The sequence below is a fragment of the Tachyglossus aculeatus genome, chromosome 14 (assembly GCF_015852505.1).
Source record: "Tachyglossus aculeatus isolate mTacAcu1 chromosome 14, mTacAcu1.pri, whole genome shotgun sequence".
NCBI lineage: Eukaryota > Metazoa > Chordata > Mammalia > Monotremata > Tachyglossidae > Tachyglossus > Tachyglossus aculeatus.
This window is the reverse complement of record NC_052079.1, coordinates 43,529,615-43,557,375: the sequence shown is the minus strand read 5'-3', so window position 1 is coordinate 43,557,375 and position 27,761 is coordinate 43,529,615. Positions and strand designations below refer to the sequence as shown.

General features: G+C 42.1%; 1 protein-coding gene across 1 annotated transcript in view; it reads right to left on the bottom strand.

The window, feature by feature from the left end:
* STAB2 (stabilin 2) overlaps positions 1-27,761 on the bottom strand; it is a 113,792-nt gene that overhangs the window by 56,792 nt on the left and 29,239 nt on the right. The window contains exons 11-26 of the mRNA XM_038756908.1: positions 25,592-25,725; positions 24,372-24,454; positions 22,240-22,389; positions 21,524-21,667; positions 20,984-21,040; positions 20,773-20,898; positions 18,700-18,753; positions 18,284-18,364; positions 17,096-17,248; positions 12,336-12,398; positions 9,275-9,370; positions 7,808-7,894; positions 6,768-6,879; positions 4,974-5,154; positions 3,007-3,100; positions 2,450-2,608 (exon numbers count right to left, since the gene is read on the bottom strand). Coding sequence (XP_038612836.1) covers positions 2,450-2,608; positions 3,007-3,100; positions 4,974-5,154; positions 6,768-6,879; positions 7,808-7,894; positions 9,275-9,370; positions 12,336-12,398; positions 17,096-17,248; positions 18,284-18,364; positions 18,700-18,753; positions 20,773-20,898; positions 20,984-21,040; positions 21,524-21,667; positions 22,240-22,389; positions 24,372-24,454; positions 25,592-25,725 — 1,774 coding nt within the window. The remainder of the gene's footprint in view (positions 1-2,449; positions 2,609-3,006; positions 3,101-4,973; positions 5,155-6,767; positions 6,880-7,807; positions 7,895-9,274; positions 9,371-12,335; positions 12,399-17,095; positions 17,249-18,283; positions 18,365-18,699; positions 18,754-20,772; positions 20,899-20,983; positions 21,041-21,523; positions 21,668-22,239; positions 22,390-24,371; positions 24,455-25,591; positions 25,726-27,761) is intronic.

Here is a 27,761-nt window from a genome sequence, read left to right as displayed (position 1 = left end):
CACGACGAGTCTCTATGGTCTGCTGTGTGGCCTTGGGCAAATCACTTCACTTCTCTGTGCCTTGGTTACCTCATCTGTAAAATGGGGATTAAGACTGTGAGCGCCATGCAGGATGGGGACTGTGTCCAACCTGATTTGCTTGTATCCACCCCAGTGCTTAGTACAGTGTCTGGTACATAGTAAGTGCTTAACAAACACCACAATCATTATTATTCATGTTGGGTAACTGGGGGACGTGAACTAATCAGTAGATCTGCTCCAGGACAGAACAAAAAACCACAAGCAGCAAACTGAGGGCAGGGGAAGGAGCCACTCTGGAGTACCAGCTGACACATATTAGATAATGATAATAATAGTTCTGGTATTTATTAATCATTTACTACATGCCAGGCACTCTAAGTACTGAGCACTGGGGTAGATATTAAACCAATCAGATTGGACATAATCCAGGTGCCACATGGGGCTCACAGTCTTATTCCCCATTTCATAGACAAGGTAACAAAGGCAAGGAGAAGTGAAATGACTTTCCCAAGGTCACACAGAAGACAAGTGGTGGAACTGGGATTAGAACTCATATATATGGGTGTGTATGTGTGTGTAAATAATTCATTGATGCTGGAGTTGGCTGAAGGGATGATATGACTAAAAGTGTTGGGAAATCAATGGGGAGAAAGCTTGTTGGAGGAGGTGGGAGTTCGGGAGGGATTTGAATGTGGGCAGAGCTATGGTCTCTCTGATGTGGCGAGGGAGGGAGTTCCAGCTGGAGGAACTGTGTGAGCAAGGGGCGAGTCTGTGAAAGATTTGTTGTTTTTCCCCAGCCAATTTTTCAAGAATCATATTAAATAGGGGTTTCTCTGGAAAGAAAGCTCAAATCTGTATCAAAAGGCAATTGTAAGCAGCTTTACCCCAAATATTAGACCAAAACATTCTTTAATATTCCAAAAGAACTATTATAATGGGAATTTGAACATGACTATCAACACCAGGCGTAAGTACTTAGAATTCACATCACACACTCATCCACTGTTCTTCGCAATAGTTCTTCACAGGCACTCTAGCAATTAACCAAAGGAAACTTTATTGGTTCCACTTCCAAGACTTAAAAAATTAAATAATCACATGGTTGCGGGAATGTTCTCTCATGTCTGGAAAACTGATTCAAAAAAAGGAACAAATAGCATGGGTTGATAGCTATTTTTGTTTTTTACAGAGAAGTGTAAATAGTCATTCCCTGGACCTCACAAGGATGACTGTTAGGATTGGTTTTGTTTAGCATAATTATACATGATCTAGGAGAGAGTGTGTGCAGCAAAATCCCCTTGCTTGTGGTTGATTATATACTCTTCTGGGTGGTGAAATGCCATGCTGATGGAGATAAACAGCTGGAAGGTAGAAAACTGAGTAGGTGGGCAGAATAGCAGCAATGAACCTCACTGTGAGCAACAGTGAAGCAATGCAACCAGGAACAAAGAGAATCAGCATGTCCAGGTGAAAAGACCACAAGCCTGGAAGATAGACACTGAATGATGTCCAGAGAGGAGGAAGACTTTGTCCCTGTTCAGTCCAGAGCCTGACCCTCTAGGCTCTCCCCTCTCTGGGCTATTTGGTACCACTTTTAAACTGGCACAGACGGCTCAGGGAACTGGAGTGGAGGAGGGAGGGAAGGCATTTGAGGATATAATAATGATAATAACAATGATGGTATTTGCTAAGCGCTATGTGCCAAGCACTATTCTAAGGACTGGGGTAGATACAGGGTAATCAGGTTGCCCCACATGGGGCTCCTAGTCTTAATCCCCATTTTACAGATGAGGTAACTGAGGCACAGAGAAGCTAAGTGACTTGTCCAAGGTCACACAGCAAATGTCGGTGGTAAACATGGCACTAGGCACCCCATGGGTTTGTGGGTCATGGGGTGGGGCTAGGACAAGGCGTGGAAAGCAGTGGACAAAGTAATCAGGAGAAGCAGCGTGGCTCAGTGGAAAGAACACGGGCTTTGTAGTAAGAGGTCATGGGTTCATATCCCGGCTCTGCCAATTGGGCAAGTCACTTAACTTCTCTTTGCCTCAGTTACCTCATCTGTAAAATGGGGATTGAAACGTGAGCCCCTCATGGGACAACCTGATCACCTTGTAACCTCCCCAGCGCTTAGAACAGTGCTTTGCACATAGTAAGCACTTAATAAATGCCATTATTATTATTATTGTTATTATTATTATTATTATTAAGTGGGGTTGTTCCCTGCCAAAAAGAAGCTTGGCAGCATTGGCCGAGAAAAAGAAAATGATTCTGAACATTTATGTAAGACCATTTAAAATGCTTGTGAGTCAAACTACTCAATATTCTAACCAAAAGGCTTGTATAAAGTAAGAGCCTTTTAAACAGATTTAAGATGGACTACATCGATAAACACACTTCAGTGGATCGGAATTTGTCGAACTCCACTTACCTGTCCTGGGCCCACATACAAACAAGTAGCATTTGTGTGACACTCTCCAATATTTGGCAGCAAACAGTTGTTAATCTCTGAACAGTCTCTCCCATCTCCTGTCCACCCAGGCTGGCAAACGCAGGAGTGAGTCCCGATGCCAGTTTTAATGCATTCTGCCTGCAGGATGTAAAAACAAACAAAACACCCTCATAGTCGTTGATTAAAAGCAAACTGAATTTAGGGATGATACATCCCTAAAAGATAAGTGTGTTTGGAGTTTGGTGGAAAAAATGAATGTGAAGTTTAGTTTCCTTTTTAGCTCCCAAAGAAGAGTCAAAATTGTTGAGTTTACTGTTATTTAATAATAGAATAATAAAATTGAAAAGAAGCGTGAAAACTTAATTTCTGGCTTTCAACAGAGACAGCCCTGGGCATTTGCCCATGACCCCATCTAGATAACCTTAAATTGAAGAATATTCAAGTTCAGAATACAAGAGATTTTAATATTGGTTATTTGACTTCCTTTTGGTTTCCACAAACACACTGCTCTTCTCAAAATAAAATCCAATACTCACATTGCTGCTACAACCTCCCGGGATTAAACCAGCACAAGGATCTATTTCTGTACAGATTGTTCCATCTCCCTGGTAGCCAGGTTTGCAAACACAGCTATAATGAAAGATTACGTGGAGTCAGTTGTTAAATAGGAAGCTGGTATGTTTCCCAATATGGTATTTTTAAAAAATGATATTTGTTAAGTGCTTACCATGTGCTGGCTCTATACTACATGCTGGGGTAGATACAAGATAGGTTGGACAAAGTGTATGTTCCACGATCCCCATTTTACAAATGAGATAATTGAGGCACAGAGAAGTTAAGTGACTTGCCCGGGGTCACACAGCAGATGAAGTGTTGGATCCAGGATTAGAACCCAAGTCCTTTTGACTCCCATGCCCATGCTCTTATTCACTAAGCCATGCTGCTTCCCCACTGCTGCCTCATAATGTAATGTGCTCAGTGGTTCACTGAAAACAGTTTACTATTGTTGCATTTTAATGCACTTTGCCTTTAAATTGAAGTTCTATTTATTTCCAACAAGTTTACTATTAATTTACATAGACACTTCTTACAAGGGGAGAAAGGTTACTGGGCAAATAATCTCCCTTTCTACCTCTCAAAGTTTTTAGTACAGAGATGACTAGTATAATTCATTCATTCATTCAATCGTATTTATTGAGCGCTTACTGTGCGCAGAGCACTGTACTAAGTGCTTGGGAAGCACAAGTCAGCAACATATAGAGACGGTCCCTACCCAACAACGGGCTCACAGTCTAGAAGGCGGAGACAGACAACAAAACATGTAGACGGATGTCAAAATCGTCAGAACAAACAGAATTAAAGCTATATGCACATCATTAACAAAATAAATACAATAGTAAATATGTACAAATAAAATAAATAGAGTAATAAATCTGTACAAATATATACAAGTGCTGTGAGGAGGGGAAGGAGTAGGGCGGGGGGATGGGGAGGAGGAGAGGAAAAAGGGGGCTCAATCTGGGAAGGCCTCCTGGAGGAGGTGAGCTCTCAGTAGGGCTTTTTTCCCGGAGAAGACACTTTGTGACTGACCCCAATCTGGCCCCAGACTGAGCCCCCTTTTTCCTCTCCTCCTCCCCATCCCCCCCACCCTCCCTCCTTCCCCTCCCCACAGCAAGTGTATATATGTTTGTACAGATTTATCACTCTATTTATTTTATTTGTACATATTTACTATTCTATTTATTTTGTTAATGATGTGCCTTTAGCTTTAATTCTATTTGTTCTGATGACTTGACACCTGCCTACATGTTTTGTTGTCTGTCTCCCCCTTCTAGACTGTGAGCCCGTTGTTGGGTGGGGACCGTCTCTATATGTTGCCAACTTGTACTTCCCAAGTGCTTAGTACAGTGCTCTGCACACAGTAAGCTCTCAATAAAAACGACTGAATGAATGAATGAATGAATAAATGAATGTGAAAACAGAACAAGGAAACAAGAGCAAAAACCCAAAAGCATGGAAGGGGATTCTCTGTGAACAGTGATATACTTGAGGATGGCGGGAGCTCCTGAATGGCTCTCTCGGCCAGCTCCACCTGATCCCCCCCACACCCAGAGCCATCTCTCCCGGGCCGCTACAAAAGAAGCCACAGGGCCTTACTGAAGGCAAGTCAGTCAATCAATCATATTTACTAAATAGTCATGGTATGCAGTGCACTCTACTAAGTCCTTGGGAGAGTACAACTTGACAGAGTCGGTTGATATGTTTCCTGCCCACAAGGAGCTTACAGTTTAGGAGTAGGAGCTTACAGTCCAAAGTCAACATTACTCAAGCAGTGCTGCATCTCCACTAGATTATAAATTCCCCTTCGGGACTGTAAACTCCTTGAGGGTAGGGAAAAGGTCTTCTAACTCGATGGCACTAAAGTGCTTGGGGCAGTGTTCGGCACACAGAAGTTGTTAAACAAATACTATTGACCGATCGATTCAGTGTACAAGCCACCTACCTTGCAGCACCACTGCTGTATTCACAGTTGGCGTGGGCATGGCAGAACTGGACAAAAGGCCCACATGACGTGGTCTGCTTGTCACAGAATTTCCCAGCATAGCCACTCTGGCAGGATCCCGCCAGGCAGTTCCCGTTGCTATTAATTCTGTTGTCACATTTTCCAAAAACACATGCACATTCTAAAAGGGAACAGAAATTACATTTTGATCTCAGAGTTAACATGATTCTCTTTGGGGTTACCACTAAGGCTATAAACTCTTGGCAAAATCAAGTGCCGGAGTCAAAAATCAAAGTGGGGCAACTCAAGTGATGGGAGTTGAAATAAAATTCTTCAGGAAATTCTCGTTACAGTCCTTCGGACGTTAATTCTTATTCTGCTTGAAGTCTGAGCCAAATCAGCAAGGCATCATCCCCATCCCTCTTTGTGGACAGAGTTCAAGTTGCATTTCTAGGGAGGAGATCACCAAAGGTGCATGTCCTCAACCTTACTGAATTTCACTTAGGTAAAGAGAATTGTAAAATTTAAAATCTGCCAGGAGGTGCCATCATTCAATCAATAAGTGTTTATCCTTGCAAGCCCCAGGGATCGCAGATTACATTTTGTTCCTGGGAAACATGTTAAAGAGTAAACGTTGTGTCTTCCCTCAAGGGATTTCCCATCAAATAAGGGAGATCAGGCAAAAATTATCATAAAAAATGTGCACATCCAGATATAGTAGTTACAAGTATGAGATGAAGGAGAGGAATGGATCAAGAATTGTGAGTTGTTGAGTGGGTGGGTTTAATCAGGGAAAGTTTCCGGGACAAATTAGGCCTTAAGCTCTGATTTAAAAAAGGAGTGAGGTGGCATGGTAGACTGCAGGAAGAAGGAATCATCACCTACATCTTGTCATTCGTTTTTCTTGTCCCTCACAATGAATGTACCCTCTAAATTGGGCATTTCCCCACTCTGTACTGCATTATTCAAACAGTTTCTTTTCATCCCCCGTAACACCTTTTAAACAATAATGAAAAAAATTGCTGAAATACTCTGAGCCCGGTGCCTGAACCAACTTTGAGGATTGCCCTTGGCCTCATTTTACCCACTTTGTTGACTTTGGAAATTGGATTTTTGACAATCACCGACTCCATGGAGTCTTTCTTCAATAATAGGAAATGAATTGGCCCTTTCTCCAGGTAGTCTACCTTGGATGAATACGAATCTGCCTTCTCCTTCACTCTCCATGCCCACAAAACCATTTTACATAATAATTGTGGTATTTATTAAGTGCTGGGGTAGATACAAGATTATCAGGTCCCATATGGAGCTCACATTCTAAGTAGGAGGGAGAACATGTACTGAATCCCCATTTTGCAGATGAGGGTACTGAGACACAGAGAAGGTACTTGAGTTGTCCAAGATCACACAACTGACAAATGATGGATCCAGGATTAGATTCCTAAATCCATGCTCCCAGGCCCATGCTCTTTCCACTAAGCCACGCTGCTTCTCACGGTGTCTTAATGTGAAAATATTGTACTTTTCATTTGATTGTTGTGATGTGGTGGGCTTCTCAGTGTGTTTCTTTGCATTTTGGCTACTCTCCAATTCACATGGGAAGCAAATCGAGGCTAGTGGCCATTTCTTTATATGTCACTTTTTTCGCTACCCAGCAAAGTTCCTCAGTCCTGTGGGATAGGCATAAACACTTTTTCAAGGTAATAAGCAAATGTCCCATCACGAGATCATCTTTGCATTTTTACTTCATCAGTGGAAACCTCAAGAGATGAAGGGGGATGAAATACTACTTACTTTTATCACATCGAGGGCCATATTTATTGGGATTAGAGCAAAACTGGCAAAAAGAGCCCTGAAATCCATTTTCACACATACAAGTCCCATTTCCACTGACTCCATCTGCACACTGTAAAGAAACACAAATACCTGCTTTAAATCCTGTTTAAAAAGGTACCCATATTAAGGAAAGTATTTAGTACACATTCTGCTCCTCACAATTTGGTCAAGTTTAGGTTTCAAAACCATTTGATGATGATGATAATAATACAAATGATATCTTGCATTTATACAGCATTTGTCATGTTTCCAAAATGCATTCACATCATTTATCTCATTTTATCCTCATGGCAGACCTCGTGTTTGGGAAAGGCAGGCTTCATTCGCATCTGAACATTCTCTCACAGCACTTAGCACAGTGCTCTGCACACAGTATGCATTTAATAAACACTACTACTACTCTATTGTTTCCATAATACAGATCTCCCCATCTAGACTATAAATGCCGTGAAGGCAGGGAAGATGCCTAACAACTCTGTTATTATACTCTCCCAAGTGCTAAGTACAGTGCTCTGCACACAATAAGTGCTCAATAAATATGACTGATTTATTGATTGATTGATGAGGAAACTGGGGGCTCTGAGAGGTTAAATAACTTTCTCATTGACAGTGGCAGAACAGGGACTGGGATATAGATTTGCTTCCTCCCAGACCCCTGATCTTTTTTCTAGATAATGCTGTCTTGATAGGGATCCCTTCTCATCGGCACTTAGCGTTTGGGAAAATACTCAAAGAATGTGAAATAATAACGATGGTTCGTCCAGTGCTCATTAGGAATTTAGATAATACTAGTAAAAATCATCTTCTCATCAAGATTTTAAAGATCAATTTTTCCGGGAGGGTGAGTTTTCCAGTTCCATGGCAATGTTCTTTCAGTCCAGTTTCTTAGTGATGCTGCTTGTTGTAGGATTTATTTCTATTTGATTTTGAAAAAAACCAACAGTGGAGTCTACTTAAACCATCACGCTCAAGTGATGCAAACAAATTTCTGTTTTCACCTGTCCGTTTCCTGAGCATGGATTGGAAAATCCTCCTGGACACTGATTGCAGTCTGGACCATAGAAGCCTTTGCAACACTTCGGTATCTAAAAAATAAGAATCATTACTTTGTGACCTATAAAATACATCTTCCCTTTCTCTGCTCAAAGACCTGCAGATTAATTCAACAACAACCACATACTTCGTGTCTAATAATGACTCCCATTTCTCAAGTATTCCACATTTCAGAGCTACTTTTTTGAAGGGGAAAAGCATGTTACCCATATCTGTCCTTTGATGCCCCTTTTGGAAGTCAAAGCTTAGAAAGGGAGAAAAACTGTCACAAGGAAGCCCAGTAAATCAGTGTTGTAACAGGGCCAGAACCCATGCTCCCAAATCCCAGTCTAGAATACTACCTGACCATGGAAGCTTAAACAACTGGACAACCATCCTCTCAGGGCAGAATGCTAGGTTAATAACACCCCTGGCCCACTATATCTACAAACCCAAATGGAGACTATATTTCAGGAGGATTTTGGAAGGCTGGGCCTGGTGCCAAGATAGACTCAGGGAGACCCTTTCTTCATTAACCCTTTCCATATTTTTGACTAGCCCTTGCTTGAAAACTATAATCAGAAATTCTGAAATCCAGAATCATGACACTAAGTGTGCAGGTCTGAAATGAATTACTGTTTAACACCGAGACGGGCCAATGAATTAACGTAGTTGAATTCCATAAAGTAACATTCGGTCATGGCTGGTTGTAGGGAAGATGGGTTATTAATAATAATGATAATAACAACAATAAATTTGGTATTTGTTAAGTGCTTACTACATGCCAGGCACTGTACTAAGCATTGGGGGGGAAATAAAAGCAAATAGGGTTGGACACAGTCCTGTCCCACATCGGGCTCAGTCTTAATCCCCAGTTTACAGGGAGCTGAGGCACAGAGAAGTAAAATGCCTTGCCCAAGGTCATACAGCAGACAAGTGGCAGCGCCAGGATTAGAACCCATGACCTTCTGATTCCCGGGTCCGTGCTCTATCTACTAGGCTATGCTGCTTCTTAGTGGTGTCCTGTTCCAGGGCAGAGATATGTGCCTTTTGTAAGAAGGGAACAGTTGGAAATGTTGACTGGGATACCTCATCTGCCTTTTCTAGGCAGGAAGAGAACAGAACAGTGATAACTGGGAAGCATGGCTACAGGGCCTGAAATAGCAGCATGAATGACTTGCCTTTGGGTCTACCTCATCTATGGAAAAATGAAGGTTCAGATGTATAACTATGTTATATTCTCAATCTAGCAACCAGGACAGTGTCGTGCAAAGGTGAGAATTTAGTAAATTAATTAAGAAAGAACTCAATCATGATGATGATGGACTCAAGCTTCAGGCGTAGTCAGTTTCCCAACATGAAAGCAGCAACCTCAGACTTTTACCAGCAGGCTTGGCTGTCAGAGTCTTCTGCTGAGACAACAAACATCTTACCTTAACTGTAGAATTACAGTATCTGGCACAGCCACTTTTAGGAACTCTCATGGTTCCCATCTTGGATGTGTAGACACATTTATGGGTGAACAAGGCCTACAACAGGAATAAGAGGGGAAAGGTCACCTCTAAGCAGAAGTTCCCAATCAACTGAAGGAAAATATTTTCTATTTACTCAGAGAGTGTCACTGCTCTGTGAGGCTTTAGGACAAGAGTTCTTGATTATTCAGGGGTGGACTATGCAGCTTTATTTAATATTTCTACCAAAGGGCAGAGAAGGAGAGGAATCCCAAATCAGGACAAAAGAGGAATCTAAATCCCAGACTGGACTGAATGAATTACTGGACTTTTTTCTTCTGATTGCACTTGGATCTGTGACCTTTGGACATTTGATATCCACCCCACTCCCAATCCCACAGCACTTACGTGCATATCTTTAAATTACTTATTATAAATGACTTATTCATGTTAATGTCTGTCTCCCCCTCTAGACTGTAAACTCACTATGGACAGGGAACATATCTGCTAATTCTGTTGTATCATTCTCCCAAGCACTTAGAAAAGTGGTGTGTACATAGTAAGCACTCAGTAAATACCACTGATTGATTGATGGATTCTGATCATCCATTGGATAACTGCACACAGCTGAAACAGAGCTCACTAACGGAGGGACAGAGAGTACGAGAGACAGAGAGAGAGAGAGAGAGAGAGAGAGAGAGAGAGAGAGAGAGAGATAAACAGAGAGCAAGAGGGAGAGACAAAGCACAAGAAAATCTGGGAGAGGAGGAAGGAGAACATTAATTAATCCGTGGTATTTATTGAGCACTCTGTGTATGTAGAGCACTGCAAAGAGTGCTTGAGAGAATACAACAGAGTTGGTAGAAATGATTCCTGCCCACAAGGAGTTTACAGTCCTAGATGGGGAGGCAGAGATTAAAATAAATTACAAATAAGGGAAATGGCAGAGTATAAAGTTATGTACATAAGTGCTATGGCTACGGTGAGTGGAGTGAATATTAAGGTGCTTAAGGGCTGCAGACCCAAGGGCATCAGCCCTGGAGAAAAGAATGCAAACAGGGCTAATGAAGGCTTAGTCAGGGAAGGCCTCTTGAAGAAGCTGTGATTTCAGTAGGACTTTGAAGGTGGGGAAAGTGGTGGTCTGTCAGACATGAAGGGGGAGGGAGTTCCGGGCCAGTGGGAGGACAAGGGCAAAGAATCGGAGGTGAGGCAGATAAGAAGGAGGTACAGAGAGTAAATTGGTGTTAGAAGAGTGCAGCATGCAGGCTGGATTGTGGAAGGAAATCAGGGAAGGAGGGGGAGAGCTGATAGAGAGCCTTAAAGCTGATGGTAAAGAATAAAGGAAGAGCTACTGGAAAAGGGAAAGAGGTGAAAAGAACAAAAGAGCAGGAAGAGGGACAGAGAGAAAAGGCTTTGGGGAGAGTGACAGGAAAATGGGGAGGGAGGCAGAAGGTGGGGGAATTGCTCTAAAGAATTTAAATGAACCCAAGGAGCCTGGTCTAGTAGATCAAACACAAGCCTGGGAGTCAGAAGACCTACCACTTGTCTGCTGTGTGAACTTGGGCAAGTCACTTTAATTTCCTGTGCCTCAGTTACCTCATCTGCAAAATTGAGATTAAGACTGTGAGCCCTATGTGGGACATTTGGACTGGGTCCAACCTGATTAACGTTACCTACCCCAGCGATTAGTACAGTGCCTGGCACATACTAAGCACTTAACAAATACCATAAAAAATAAGGAGAGGAAAAAGGATGTCAAACAGAAAAGGAAAAAAAAACACTGTGTAACTGAGGAAATGAAGGCTGAGAAAGGTAAATGAGGAGAGGGGTGAAGAAAGTAGAGGGATTGGAACAGAGAGAGGAACAATAAGCGGATGCATAGATAAATAAACAGGGAAAAGAAACAGAGAGCCTGACACAAGAGTTGAGGAACCAAGGAGGACAGTGATGGAGACATTTAAAAGGAGAGTAGAAATAAAAAAGGAAAAGTTATAGCATCCCCTAGACACAAACTTTCATTTGCAGCACAGTGGAAGGGCTCACAGTCTAAGTAGGAGGGAGAACAGGTATGATTATGATAATAATAATGATGATGGTATTTATTAAGCACTTACTATGTGCAAAGCACTGTTCTAAGCACTGAGGGCGATACAAGGTAAGCAGGTTGTCCCACATGGGGCTCACAGTCTTAATCCTCACTTCACAAATGAGGAAACTGAAGCATGGAGAAATTAAGTGACTTGCCCCAGGTTGCAGATCAGACAATTGGCAGAGTTGGGATTAGAACGCAGCTTCTCTATAGGGAGTGATATCAAAAAAGTCATCATAAAAAGCTGGAGCAACACAAACCTGTTTGTTTGCTCTACCAAGAGAAAATCCATACTTTCAGGCTCTTGGAAAAGCTTTGCTGTTTTCCTCACAGAGGCATCCATCACCAAGTAAAAGTGGTGTTTGGCCCCACAGAAAAAGCAGATGTGAATAGTGCATGCACTCTGGGTTAGGTCATGGGATTGCAGGCTGGTAGGTCCAACCAATCCATCCCCCTGCCTCTACAAGGATCCCTCCTAACTAGACCTGCCAGTTGAGAATTAGTTTCATTTTTAAAGCCCCACAGAATAATTCCCACCATTTCCCACCATAACTCATGACTAGCAAACTTCACGATCAGGAAATAGTTCCTAATAGGTAATCAAAATCCCCCCTTCTGCTGTTTCAAACAATTTCCTTTCATTCTATTCTTGGGGGAGATGATTCACCAAGAATGGCCTAGGGGGTAGTCTTTTGTTTATTGTTTATTCACCTCCAATCCTGCTGGACTTTTTCCTCCGTACCTAGCTGTAGTCCAATGTTACTCTAGACCATAACTCTCTTTGACCATAAACCGATTTAACCACCTTAAAAAAAAACAGCACTGTGGTGAGAGTCATTTTACACCTCTTCAGATAGAATAGGAATTCCATTCAAAGACGAGAAATAGAAAAAAAAAAACCAAATCCCGTTTATCTTCCTAGGTTACGATTTAGTATTAGTTATTCACACTCACTGTGGGTTCTGAGTCAGCAGGGCAAATACTCCAGTACACCAAAGAGCAGCTTAAACAAGTACCCTGAAATAAGAGAGAGACACACTTTGACTGTAGCAAGAAATGTCCAGGAGACGGGGAAGACTACTCCCAGTTGTGACAATTGCAACCTTGCCTCTGAGGAGGTGAAGAGGAGCCCTATGCCCACCCAACCTCCCTCACCTAACCAACCTTCCCTTTTATTATCATTATGAGCTCTTTAAAAATAACCCTAATCTACGAAACCATTCATTCATTCAATCGTATTTATTGAGCACTTACTGTGTGCAGAGCACTGTACTACGTGCTTGGGAAGCACAAGGTGGCAACATATAGAGACGGTCCCTACCCAACAATGGGCTCACAGTTTAGGGGGTGGGGGGGGAACCACTTTAGTCTGACAGGTATCTATCTTATGTTTGTAGACAACAAATCGTACACATCAATCAATAGCATTTACTCAGCAATTACCATGCACAGAACACTACTCTAAGCACTTGGAAAAGTACTATAGAGTAATTATACATGATCCCTGCCCTCAAGAAGTTTATAATCTAGTGGGACATGAAGACAATAATTAAGTCTTCTCCTACCATCTTTTCTCTAGTTTAACTCTTTTCCTCATGGGTCCCATTTTTTAAATCTCTCATCATCCATTCTGTTCTTCTTTGAGGTGTCTCCAGTTGCTCTGCTGCCCTCACAAAGCATGGACACAGACACATCTGTCAGATGTGAGCCTGGCTCCTCTTGTATATCCACATTATTGGTAACAGAAGATACACCATGTCCAAATCAAATCAAACAAACCATTTTCATTCCCACCACTTGGGCCTTGTTCAACGTTGAGAAAGAAAATATTTAGTTGGAAGGATTTGCACCTTCCCCCGGCTATCTCAGACTAGATAAGCCACCAATTTCTCTACACTGACCTTTTTTTTGGCTAGGTGCCTATTGTGTGATTTGTCTTACCCCATGGCACCCTTAGATGAATAATGTCATGGAGAGTATGTGATTACCAAATCGTGTTCTTTCACTGTGATTCCTGCTGAATGCTAGGAGTGTGAACAAAGTTTTTTGGTTGAAAAGAGACCTTGATTAAGGAGTAGACACTTGATTTTTGCTATAATAATTGTAATAATTGTGGTATTTGTAAATTGCTTACCCTATGAATAATAATAACAACTGTGGTATTTGTTAAGCGCTTACTATGTGCCAGGCATTATACTAAGAACTAGGGTGGATACAAGCAAATCGGGTTGGACACAGTCCCTGTCCCACCTGGGGCTCACAGTCTCAATCCCCATTTTACAGATGAGGTAAGTGAGTCCCAGAGAAGTGAAGTGCTGTGCACACAGGTCACACACACAGCATACAAGTGGCAGAGCCAGGATTAGATCCCCTGTCCTTCTGACTCCCAAGCTCATGCTCTATCCACTAGACCATGCTGCTTCAAGCACTGTACTGCACTGGGATATATATAAGATAATCAGGTCCCATTTGGGGCTCGCAGTCTAAGTAGGAGGGAAAACAAGTATTGAATCCTCATTTTGTAGATGAGGGAACTGAGGCACAGAGAAGTGAGGTGACTTGCCCAAGGTTGAACAGCACGCCTTGGGCAGAGCTGGGATTAGAACTCAGGTCCTCTGGCTCCCATGTCCATGTTCTTTCCACTAGGCCACACTGCTCCTCAGTGTGGCCTAGTGGAAAAGTCTATCCAGAATGTTAGACCCTAGAGAATTTGAGGCCTTTAGAGATTAAAACCATTTGCTATTCATTCATTCAATCGTATTTATTGAGCGCTTACTGTGTGCAGAGCACTGTACTAAGCACTTTATTCCAGAGATCATCCTGCCGGGGACTGCACATCTAAACCAAAGGAGCAAGAAGGCACAGCCAGGTTGCCCTAATGGTTACTCTTATTTTTGAGCCAAAGCCATTCAGTAGCCATCTCAATCAACAGGACAGCCTCAAGTCACCAAGTCCATTTGAAACCTAATCAGGTGAAACCCCCAGAGTTATGTGTGGACAGCATGGCCTAATGGATAAAGCATGAGCCTGGAAGTCAGAAGGGCCTGGGTTCTAATCCTGGCTCCACCGCTTGTCTGCTGTGTGACCTCGGGCAAGTCCCTTCACTTCTCTGCACCTCAGTTACCTCGTGTAAAATGGGGATTAAGACTGAACCTGATGTGGGACAGAGACTGTGTCCAACCTGATTAGCTTGTAGTAGTAGTAATAATAATAATAATAATAATTGTGGTATTCGTAATTGTGCCAGACCTTGTATTAAGCACTGGGGAAGGAGTACAAGCAAGTTGGGTTGGACACAGTCCCTGTCCCACATCAGGCTCTCAGTCTTAATCTACATTTTACAGATGAGGTACCTGATGCACAGAAAAGTGAAGTGACTTGCCCAAGGTCTCACAGCAGACCAGTAGTGGAGCTGGGATTAGAACCCGTGACTTTCTGACTCGCAGGCCCGTGCTCTATCTTTAGAACAGGGCTTGATACATAGTAAGCACTTAAATACCATTGTCATTATTATTATCATTATCATCATTATTAATAACAAAGCTGACTCTCTGGTTCATGGCTCTCAGGGGAGCAGAGGCAGCTGGGAGCTAGTGCAGGGAGCTTAATCGCCTTCTGTTTCCTGTTGTTTCTCCAACTAAAGTGAGTGTCTGCACTGATGCAGCTTAGTGTCCCTGTATAGGGTAGAAGTGGCTTAAATATTCTTCCCCCTTGTAAACCGATGGCATACTTACCTCTACAACCTTACCATACTCTAATCTTCCCTACGCAGTGGAAAGAACCAAGGCTAATGTTATAATAACCCAGGTGAGGGAGAGGAGAAACATAGAGTGTTCTATATTGACTAAAAGAGAACTTTTGGTTCTCTTTTATAGTTATAGCTAAGAGAAGTTTTCTAGTTATATAAGTAGTTACAAAATGGGGATTTCATCGCCCACCCAAGATCCATCTGCCAATCATGCTGGGAGGATTAATGAACTACTATCTGTAAAGCACTTTGTGCTCCTTGGAGAGACGTTCTCTACCAATTTAAACTCTTGCTGTTTAAATTTGAGCTTCTAGTTTCCATGGGAACTGGGAAGGACCACTTTGGCAGGAAGAAACTGCTGGAAGCGCTAATTGAAACTTAACTAAAAAATTAACACTGAAATAAGAAAAAACAAAAACAACCCAAGGGCAACGAGTGCCCAGAATTATATTTATCATTTTAACGGACTGGTTTAATACTTGGTGGGTTAATCCATTCACATTCCTCTGAGACAAGGCAGTTTACCCCCATTTTATAGAAGGTGAAACAGAGGCCTGGCAATAGTAATTGCCTTTCCTCAGGGCTCCCTTGACACCCAGGACATCTGGTTCCATGCATCTCTCAGCCAGATTGCTCCCATGACAAAGAAATTTAGGAAGCCTTATCTATGCAGCTGGAGCTTAATGCTATTTGCTTTGAGGGAGGAGAAAAGAATTAATTGTGATAAGCTTTTAACAGCCTGTGGATAAAGTAAATCAGAACTCACTGGACCGGAATTCTATTTCTTTTTCTTTTTTTAAAAAAAAGCTGGAGTGGGCATTCCCGTATAAAATACTTAAAAGCGTGGAGGCTGCCTCTGCCACAGCTGCCCAGGGCTTCACAGGAGGTGCAGGCTCACTTTAGGGGCCACTGCTTCCATAAACAAACCAGTGTGGCTCCTGGCAGGGGGTGCTGCTCTGAGGAGGGGTCTGCACTGCTGGGAGGATTGCAGGGAGTGGGCATTGGCAGCTGGTGGTAGTGCTGCTAGGAAAAAAAATCGTGCTATCTGTTAAGCACTTACCATGTGCCCAGCACTGTACTAAGCACTGGGGTGGATACAAGCAAATTGGGCTGGACATAGTCTCTGTCCCACACGGGGCTTACAATGTTAATTCCCATGTACAGATGAGATAACTGAGGCACCGCAAAGTGACCTGAAAGTCACCCAGCAGATAAATGCCCGAGCTGGGATTAGAACCCAGGTCCTTCTGGCTCCCAGCCATGCTGCTTCTCTGCAGCAGTTGTGGAGTTGTAGGAGTTCAGTGCTGTGTTGTGTGGCTCTCCCCAGTACAATCCAGTCCACCCTGGTCCCTAAACTCACTCCTCACTGTCCACCCAACTGCTTGGACCCTGAAACCCTTGCAGCTCCCTGACACTGGCCCCGAGCCTGGTGATCCAAGGAGATGGAGGTGACAGTGAATGGCTCATCTGTACCCTCTGTCCATCCTCCTCCTCATTCACCTATCTTCCCACCTAACCTCCTAACCCAAGCAGCCATGGGGTGGTGGCGGTAGGGATGGAAGGAGGGAGCTGGGTTTGATACTGAAGGAAGGAGGCTATCAGATTAGTGGGGGTAGGGGTGGGGTGAGGAGGAAGATCTTGGGTTTGAGTTGGATGGAGTAGTCCTCATATGATCTGAATTGAGGGTCTGTGTCCCCCCGGGGTTTTGGGGAGAGTGCTGCTCAAATGGGACAGGGGTGGAAGGTGCAGAGGATTAGGGGCCCCTTCTTAGTATTTTCTGTTCCCTGCTCAATAGTTAGGGACACCTCTCACTCTGCCACGTTCCTTTTACCCACATATTAATCTGGTCAGTCCATGATATCACATTATCCTGTGGATCCAGCTTATAACATCCTAAGTGTACAGTCAAGATTTTGCTTTACTTTCATTTCTGTTAACAGCTCTTTAGTCCTTTTCATTTTCTTACCGTTTTCATTTCTTTTTGGGTCTCATCACACCTGTGGGGTAAAATGGGAACGATGGAGGGAGGTGTAAGAACACCAGTCAGAGTGTAAATTCGGCCATTTTTCGCCACAACCTCAATTTCTTCTGTTGCTGCTCCATTTACCAGGATTTGGCCCTGCAAGGCAAAAATCACAATTCATCTTTGGAAAATATTGAGCCACATCCTGTAATATTTAAGGGCTTGTATAATAGGCCAAAATCAAATATTCATTGCATTAACTTAATTGTTCAAGGTTTAGGGCCTAAGTACCTCCTCCAGGAAGTCCTCCTCAACTCAATATCACCACCTTTGGTCATGTCATCCCAAAAGCCGGTTTAGCACTTACATACACACAGCCATCCTTAACACTTATGCATGTATTTATATAAGTTCTCTGATAATTTGTCTACAATAATGATAGTATTTGTTAAGCACTTACTATGTGCCAAGCACTGTTCTAAGTGCTGGGGTAGAGACAAGGTAATCAGGTTCTCCCACATGGGGCTCACATTTTTAATCCCCATTTTACAGATGAGGTAACTGAGGCCCAGAGAAGTGAAATGATTTGCCCAAAGTCACACAGCTGACAAGTGGTGGAGTTGGGATTAGAATCCACAATCTGGCTCCCAAGCCCGTGCTCTTTCCACTAAGCCACCTTGCTCGGCATCTATCTATCCGTCCTCTTGCTCTTATCAGTTCTGTTGTTTCTGCTCCTGCTTCCACTAGCTGTAAATCTTTGGGTCTGCTCATCTCCCCTGTTTAATTGCAAGATCCTTGAGGGCAGGGACAATGCCTCTGATCTGTGTATGTCCAAGCACTCAGCTGTGCTCTATACACAATCGGCCCTCAGTGACTGCTACTGATGACTGCCACTATAAATTACGGGGAGCTGCAATCACGCCATGGAGAGGTGTTGACTGTAGGTTAAGTCTTGGAATGGAGAATTATTCAGAATGACTGCTGTTGCTAGTCCCTCCCTACCCCACATCAGCACCTTCTTAGGCCAAGCCTTTTCTGGGTATCATGGAAAGTGCTACACTGCTGAGAAGTGGGGAGGTCAAATCTCCAATCAGGAGGACATATCCGTCCCATTTTCTGGACCTAAAAGAAACTGGGAGAGCTCCACAGAAACAAAGTTGTCAATCCCAACAAAGAAAGGTTTTGACTTACGCTGAGGGTGGTGTTAAATTGTATCATCTGGTTGGCCATGCTCCTGATATGAGGGGTTGAGATAAGGTTGGCAACTTCCAGCTGAGTGAACAGGAAAAATATTTAGACTGAGATTTAGAAGAGTGACTTAAGAGAGCGACTCATAAGGATGTGGTTGGCAGTGAGTTCTACAATATGTGCAATTATTTTTCTTATGGGTTTAAACATAAATATTTAAGCTCCGATGTAATAAGGAGGCATTGTGTTGAAAATGTCTTTTAATACGTACTGATTTTTTTCCTTGGGTCAGGTTTTTGGTTAGATTCAGGGCAACTGTTACAGAATAATTTGGGATTTTCAAACACTAGGGAGAATTTGATGGGCTGAGGTTCAAGTTAGCAAAGATATGACCTTCAGAACAAAACATAAATACCCACCTGAGTAAAAGGAACAATGTGGTACCTGACCAGTTCCAGAAGTTTCCTGGAGCCCTGCACAAACGAAGAAACATTTTGTATACTAATTCCAAACAAAGCAATGCACATCTTCTTTAAAGAGTTCACAAAATGACTACACAGGTATCTGGGGGTGATTGTTTTTACACTTGTCAGCTGAGTGAGAAGACCTCTGCTGTTCCTTCAGTGTTCAGCCTAGATAATCAGACTGATTTAGAGCTGGTCTCTAGGCTCATTCTTGGGATGGCCAAAAGAGACTGAGGTTATGAACCAGTGAATGCTTCACTTAGTTGAAGTTTTTGATCAACAATTCTAAGGTAGAATTGATGATACTCTCCTCCTCACACCCTACAGAGACCTGTGTGGGAAGAGAATGAAGGGAACAAATTCAAACTAGGAAGCCCAGATACAAAACTGACCTAGTCTAACTGCTTGTGAAATGGGAAGAAGGGCAGCATGACCTAGTGGAAAGAGCACAGGCCTGGGACTCAGAGGACCTGGATTTTAATCCCAGCTCTACCACGTCTGCTGCGTGACCATGGGCAAGTCACTTAACTTCTCTGTGCCTCATTTCTTCATCTGTAAAATGGGGATCCTACTCTCTCTACTTAGACTGTGAGCCCCGTGTGGAACAGGGGCCGTCCAACCTGAATATCTTATATCTACCCTAGAGCTTAGAACAAGTGATTGCCCTAAGGTACTTAAATGCTATTATTATTTTCATAAGGATAGTGCTAGACTCTTTTTTTTCCACTCCCAGCTTTACTTCTAGATTCAAATGGCCTTGGGAATGGGGCTGGTGCCAAAGGATGTGGGTGAAAACCCTGGCAGAAAAGTAGCAGTCATTGTTGTCCCTCCTTCAGGTTCTATGTACACAGTGGAATGGTGCAATGGTGCCTGGGAGAGTGGGGTTGATGTCTCACAAGCCTCTAGGAACATTATATTCCATGCACGAGAAAGTTGCTCATGATCCTTATGAGGTTTCCCGTGGCATGAGATGCATCAGGAACAGACTACTCATCCACCACGCTGTTGGGACAGGCAACACCAACATTTCTGTACTATGTTCATATATGGCCTTTTTAGGTTAGGCTGTCAAGCTCATTTTCCTTTCACTCTTTAGTACGGCTGATGTGCTGTAACCTGTTTAAATTCAGCATTGGTATTTCACATCTTAAGAGTAGTTGTGACTGTAAGAGACAGCGTGGCTTATTAGATAGGGCATGGGCCTAGAAGTCAGAAGGATCTGGGTTGTAATCCCATCTCCACCACTTGTCTGCTGTGTGACCTTGGCAAGTCACTTCACTTCTCTGGGACTCAGTTACCTCATCTATAAAATGAGGATTAAGACTGAGAGCCCCATTAGGTACACTGACGATATTCTACCTACTTACTTTGTAACGCCCTCAGTGCCTAGAACAGTGCCTGGCACATAGTAAGCACTTAACAGATACCATAAAAAAATTGAAGGTGAACAGGATGCATTTTCCAGGTGTTGTTATTGTTAAACCACCTTGTGAAGCAGAGCTCAACAACCACATTCTTTCCAATATGAAGATACTCATTTCCTCACTGCTGTTTCAGTGAGGAAGTGAATGTCATCCTTTTGGAAGGAATGTGGATACTGGCACACTCCACAACGGCAGAAGCTGAAACAGAGAACATTTCCACCAAAGTTGTTTTCAGTACCTCTAACTTGCCAATTCCCACTAGACTTGTAAACCGGTTGTTCAGATTTCATTTGTGCCTGGTTCTGTGCTGTGACATGTAAATTGCCTTGGGATGATAGACAATGATAATTTTAGTACTACCATTCAATTTCAGTCCTAAATAGAAGATTAAGTGGGGAGAGACCACATCTCTAAATATAAAATTAGAACAGATTCACAATCATAGGTAAAAATACAAAAGATTTAAAGTTGTCACAATTAGGACAACTTGTTTTTAAATGCACACTAGTTTGAATTTCACTGTGGACCTAAAAGCTGTTTATTTTGACACCCGAACCAAATTAAATTTTCCACACACAGTGAGACCCTACTATCCAAACAATACCTCTGGAGACAGTAGATAATCCCAAACACCATCTTTCATGTTATCCAAGGCTTCATTACTTGGAACGAAGATGGTATAAGGCCCTCCAACTCCATCGTCATCTAAAGCGTGTCCCACGTTGGTTTTCTGTTTTCAACAAATGAAAATTTACATGCTAGGTTTGGCATGATTACCCCAACTTCTCCGAATTCCATTATTAACATAAACTTACCTCTAATAGGGACCTGAATTTGTTGTACCTTGGCTGGAGCATTGTCATTATAGTTTCCTAAACACATGAAGGACCAAAGTCATTTTCAATTTGCATTGTACTTAAAAAAAATCAACAGGAAATAAAGATAGTAGTGAAATGTGAAACAAGAAGGTAAGCATTAAAATATATTTTAGGGATCAATCATTTAAAACCTGATTGATGAACCATTCAGAAGTAGAACTTGGGCTTTAAATTTAGGGGTAGCAATGGGTCAACACCTGATCTTTCAAATCTAGACCTGAGGTGACCAAACTAATAATTTGGTGAAGTGTGGTATGTTGTGTTAGGTGTCTCACTTTGGATGAATCTGGGACAATAATAATCCTTCCCTCTGCCATTACAGTTCAGTAACAAACATACATGGGACCTGGAGTTCAAAAGAAGTCTGTCTCTCCAGTGTACTGAAAATCTTGCAATTTCTCTCTACTATGGACTTAAATTACAAACAAAAAAAAGGGAAACTAAGGGTCACAGTTCATCTTAACTGGATGATCTCACCTCTGCGTTGCTTGCAAATGTGGGCTCCATCTTGTCCAGGGCTTTATCAATAATATGCAAGATTCCATTGGAAGCAATTATATCTCCCTGTACAATTTTTCCTTTTTTTCTGCCTCCATAAAGTCTAAGTTTAAACTGATTATCCTAAAACAAATCAAAAGAATGGAAGCTGAGTAATGAACTACATTTCGCCTCCCACCTGTCCCCTCTTATACAAAGGTGTAAATACTTATTTCTGAGATAGCAAAAAAATGAATTTTTAGGGGACAAAGACAGCCCGTGATGAAAGGAACTACAATAAAATAAGATAAAATAAAGAAGTGATTGTCACGGAATTAAGAAAACCTAGAAATTAGATCATGGATTAATTCCAATAATCCAAAACAAATATAAACCATTTCCTTTTTCTCAAACAAAATGCTGATATTGCCTGTACTAATGCCTACAGGAAACAGGTGTCAGTAAAGTTTTATTTTCCTGTTCTAAAATGGGTTATTTCTGCATTTGGGAAAAAACAAACAAAAGTTAAACAAACATAAAACCTTTAAAAGTAACCATCAACTTTTTCCAATAAATTTTAACTTAGGAAGAGGAAACAGGAGAGAAAATATTTTGTAATCACTAATGTTTCAGAAATGGGTGAAAGTATTGAATATATATGGAGGTAGGAGAACAGAAACTTTTACTTCTAGAGCAAAAATGAAAAATGGCCTTACCTTATCTCTACTAAATACCTCCCCTGATTTTCCAGTCAAAGTATAAAATGTATCTGTATTATTCAAACCCCCTGAGTTCAGCTGACCAGCAATTATATGAAGTTTTACAAAGTACTGAGCATTTTCTTTATTGGTCAAAAGATCCTTTACCTAGAAAAAACAGAGGGGAATTTCCTTACTCTTTCTCCTCCAAACATTTGAACTCTGATTGGAGCAACCACTGTGACTCTGTTTCCAGATTGAAGGATAAAATACATCAGAGAATGATAAACATTAAAAAGTGACTCTCAGATTTAGAACACTTTGTCCAAAACACTGGGAAATGTTTTTTAAAAGAGGTCTCAGGACAGAGAAGGGTGTGAGGAGGAAATGGGCCACTAATCTCATTAAAATCCATTTTAGACACATAACCTATTCAATCATATTTATTGAGCACCTACTGTGTGTAGTACTCTACACTGCACTAAACATTTGAGAGAGTGCAAAATAATAATGAACAGACATGCCCTGCCCACAAAGAGCTTAATTTAAGGGTACGCTTTTTTAGGGCTTTACCCAATTTAACTCAATTTTCTAAACCCCAAATCATTTTCTAAAATTGGGTCAAACCTGGAAAAAATCCCCTAGATTTATATTTTGTTAGTTTTTCCTTAACATTTTCAAAAGCAGAGTAAAGTTGATTGAAGATTTGACCCGATTTCTGCCAATTAGGATGTCAGTGGATTTAGTATCTTTGGATAAAAAAGTTGTCCAAACTCATCAATTGAATCGACATGCATTTTGGAATGTACTACCTGGAACATTTAGTCATTTAAAATGCATCTTTTTTTTCCTAGTGAATTTCTCTTCTCTCCACCTTCAGCACTTAGGACAGTACTTGGCACACAGTAAACGCTTAACAAATACCATCATCATCATCACCTCTTAAAGAATTGCTTTTTGCTGTTTTGCCCATAGAAATGAAAACTGTATTATGATACTGAAATATAGAAACAGGAGGATAACACTGAATGAATATTACATCAACCCTTAACATCCAAAGAATGGAACTACGGGGAAGTGAGTGTCAGAGGGGTGTTTTTTACTGGCTGTGACTTGCGTACTTTGTAATTCAAAGTAACACTTTCACCTTTTGATCAGGTGAGCCTTTTAAAATATTTATTTTTCTGTACTCACTCCAATGTGTCTGTTTATTGTTATATCAAACTTTCCCAAGCACTTGGAAGCAGCATGACATAGTGGATAGAGCCTAGGCCTTGGAGTCAGAAGGTCATGGGTTCTAATGCTGGCTTCACCACTTGTCTGCTGTGTGACCTTGAGCAAAGTCACTTCATTTCTCTGGGCCTCAGTGACCTCATCTGTAAAATGGGGATTGAGATTGTGAGCCTCATGTGAGACAGGGACTGTATCCCACCCGATTTGCTTGTATCTACCCCAGTGCTTAGTACAGTGCCTGGCACATAGTAAGTGCTTAACAAAAACCACCATTATTAAGTATTATGAGTACAGTGGTCTGCACACAGTAAGCACTCAGTAAATACGATTGACTGAGTGACTGGTGGGATGAGGGTGTCGAAGGCAAGTCAATGAGAGACCCCTCATGGCCACCCTACAGCTTGAAGGTTTCAGGGAGGGGAAGAGAGGAGCTCAAAGGAACTCACATGGCAGGGAAGGGAAGGGATGAAGGAAGCAGAGCATTTTAAAAAAGATTTTAACACCTTCCTGAGATGGTTCAGGGTGGCAGAGTGTCCCGGGGGGGATGGGGGGAGAAGCAGGGCAGCTTCAGGGATGGGGGTCAGATTTGAGGTTTTGGGACTCAGGAGGTGACAGGAGAGCCATAGAGAAGGTCTGTAGATGATCAGAGGAGGGCCAGAAGAGTGAGGATGGGGTGTGCTTAGGGCTACGGTAATTTAGCTATATACATTTAAACTTTGTCACGTATATTTCCAATTGAAAAAGCATAATTAATAGCCAAAAGGTTTTTTTTGCCAGAGCATTTCCACTTTCAAATGATGATAAACTTTAAACTTAGTTTCTACCACTAAAGGGATCTGATGGGCCCTCAATAAGTTGTGTATCCAAAATAACATATTTTGAAAAAAAATGAATGCTTATTACTAAAAAATACTTACGTCAATTCCTTTTAACCCCTTGTTTGTCGGTACCAGTACTGTGAATGGTCCCAGGTTGCCCAAAGGCCAAGCGTAGGCTTTATCTTGGTGGATTAAAAAAAAACAAAACAATAACAGAACAAACAAAACACAAATTGTTTAAATAGATTCATAATGTGTTAATGGATTTGCAATGTGGAGCTGGCACCTCACAGATGTCAATCAGCCCCTTTGGGGCTGGGGGAGAAACCGAGTGGCCTCTGGCTTCAATAGTTGGCATGGAACATCTATGTGAACCTTTCCTTGGCAGCTGTCTTCCATGTCTCAGGTTTGCCCCCAAGTGAATCTTGGCAGAGTGAGAGTTTTGGCAGGAGGGTCACTATCCAAGACTTCCCCTGTCCTGCCAAACTCCACGAATTCATCAGGGAAGGAATGCCTACTGGGCATGACCCATCATGTGGCCTGTCTAAACCTGACTCAGGTATGCTACCCACGCCACCCCTTCTGTTTCAAGAGTGACTTTCTTCTCCTAGGGTCATGATGCATTTACAAATGATCTCTTTTCAGAGAGTCCTCAATTTTGGTTTATGGTAGTCTTCCAGCAGGGCAAGGGTGATAGTAAACTCACAACAGCAGAGAGTAAGGAATTTTGGCGCAGGCATTGGGCACATCATCGAACTTCAGGCAGCTGCTGTGAAATCCTCCCTGATAATGTGGGACAACAGGCAATTTGAGGGATAACTGGGCTGAGGAACCAGTAAACTCACTGGCATGTCATTTGTCTAAGTAGAAAAGATGAAAGGTGGTCACGACCTTGCCTCAGGAAGCTTGTCCTCCACTCTTACTCTAGGAGGATCATGAAGCCTTTCATATCTGTCTCTATTTGGTACTCTAATGTATTTAAGAGGAAATCTGGGCTGAGCCTTTCAGGAGGTACTCGGGATACTATGCAGCTAAACACACGTATACATTCAAGCCTTATATCAGCTACGTAAATAGCCATTTGCCCAGAGTAAGGAATGATTTATGTGAGGCAAGAGGTACGGAATGTTGATTCCATCTGTTTTTTAGCTTACGTGTTTCTTTGTGGAAGCAATAACTGGCATATTTATACCCATTGGTAAACAGTTCCTAATTATTTTTCAAGCTATCTTAAAGGTAGATTTAGGGAAGGTCCTACCTTCATTTGATTACTTTTCAGATCGTCCTTTAGTTAGAAGACGGTATACTTATCTGCATACCAAGCAATGATATAAAAGATGTCAGTTTTCCCTGCCATAGTCCCCTGGGTTCAGTATTCAATTCCTTGAGTCGTTCCATGATGTTTCCATAGCACAATGACCCATCACCCACATAGCCCTTCTGGCAAGTACACCTGTACAAAGGGGGAAAAATTGTGCCTTCATTTTATAAAATAATCCAGAATCAGCATAGTGCTCATTCAAGGAGATTACAAACAAATTTTTACCATACTTCACTAGGCAGGGATCACGTCTATTAACTCTGTTGTATTGTACTCTCCCAAGCACTTAGGACAGTGCTCTGAACACACTAAGCATTCAATAAATACCACTGATTGATTCACTATTTTAATTATGTTGACCCATGCCCCATTACTAAAGAAAAATTCGATAGCATCAAAAGAGCAATTATACCACCGTTCTCAGAAGAAATTTTATGGGAAGTACTTCAACGAGTTTTTAATATGTAGTTAGGGAAAGTGAGAAGGTCTAATGCCAGGGAGGGTGTCAGGGGAGTGGGTGGAACAAAGAGTCTAGGAGATCTCAGATCCCCCTCTAGTTCTACCACTGACTTACTTAGGGGACTTGGGGAAACCTTTCCTATATTCCAGTTTCCCTTTGGCAATAATCATAGGACAATAATAAGCCTGGTTCTCTCTCTACTTCCCTGACCAGAATATTCTGAGGATCAGATATTAATTGTGGAGTTTAAGTGCATACTATGTGCCAAGCATAGTCCTAAGCATTGGGAAAGAAACAAAATTTTCAAGTTAGACACAATCCCTGCCTCACACAGGGGTCACAGTCTAAGGGGCTGGGAGAAAAAGAATTAGTTCCTATTTTATACATGAGGAAACTGAATCGCAGAGAAGTTAAGTGACTTGCCCAAGGTCACACAGCAGGCAAACAGCAGAGCCAGGATCAGATCAATAATAATGTTCAATCTCTGAGTTATATCTCAGAGGAAGGTAGTATTATTGCCAAACTAGAAACTTTCCAGAAAAATAAACTCAGTCCAATTGATTCTGTTCAGCATCTGTTCTAATGAAGCAGACTTTTTGGCAAAAAAATGTAGCTCTTGATTCGTTTTGCAGAACCTTAAAAAGTCAGCATTAAAGATGGAAGTCAGCATACTTTCCTAGGAAATCTACTCTAAAGGCTAGGCTCAGTGACCTCAAGGGTGCTTAACCTAGCATTCCCTTCTGGGAGGTTAAACAGGTTTGAGCAGGGACATGCATGCTATTTCTGTAGAAGGCTAAAATGTACTGAGCCATATATGGGTAAGCCAGGCCAAGGCAGTTAATGGTGGTTCTGTTACCTGGGCAGTTCCTTATTAAGTGAAATGACTTGCCTAGGGTCACAGAGCAGGTAAATGATGGAGCTGGGATGACGAAGATAACAATAATAATAATAATAATAATAACAGAGAAGCAGTGTGGCTCAGTGGAAAGAGCCCGGGCTTTGGAGTCAGAGGTCATGGGTTCAAATCCCTACTCCACCAATTGTCAGCTGTGTGACTTTGGGCAAGTCACTTAACTTCTCTGTGCCTCAGTTACCTCATCTGTAAAATGGGGATGAAGACGGTGAGCTCCACATGGGACAACCTGATCACCTTATAACCTCCCCAGCACTTAGAACAGTGCTTTGCAGATAGTAAGAGTTTAATAAATGCCATCATTATTTTATTATGATTATTATAATAATAATAACTGGGATATTCTAAGCTCTTACAGTGTGCATCAGGCACTGATCTAAGCACTGGGATAGATACAAGACAACTGAGTTGGACGCAGTCCCTGTCCCACATGGAGCTCACAGTCATAATCCCCATTTTACAGATGAGGTAACTGAGGCACAGAGAAGCAAAGTGACCTGCCCAAGGACACACAGCAGACAAACGGCGGAGTTGGAATTAAAATCCAGGTCCTTCTGACTCCCAGGCCCGTACTCTATCCACTAGGCAATAAAAACCAGGTCCTCTATTTCCCATACGTGTGCTCTTTCCACTATGCTACAATGAATCCTGGCTGTGTTTTTAGCACTCCTTCCCCACTTGAATGCACCCTTCAGCGATTATGGGGGTATTGCTGGCCCTGGGCATCCCAGTGGGCCCAAGGTCTAAGCTCACCACCCTCCTTTTAATGGTACTTATTATTACTGATATTATTAT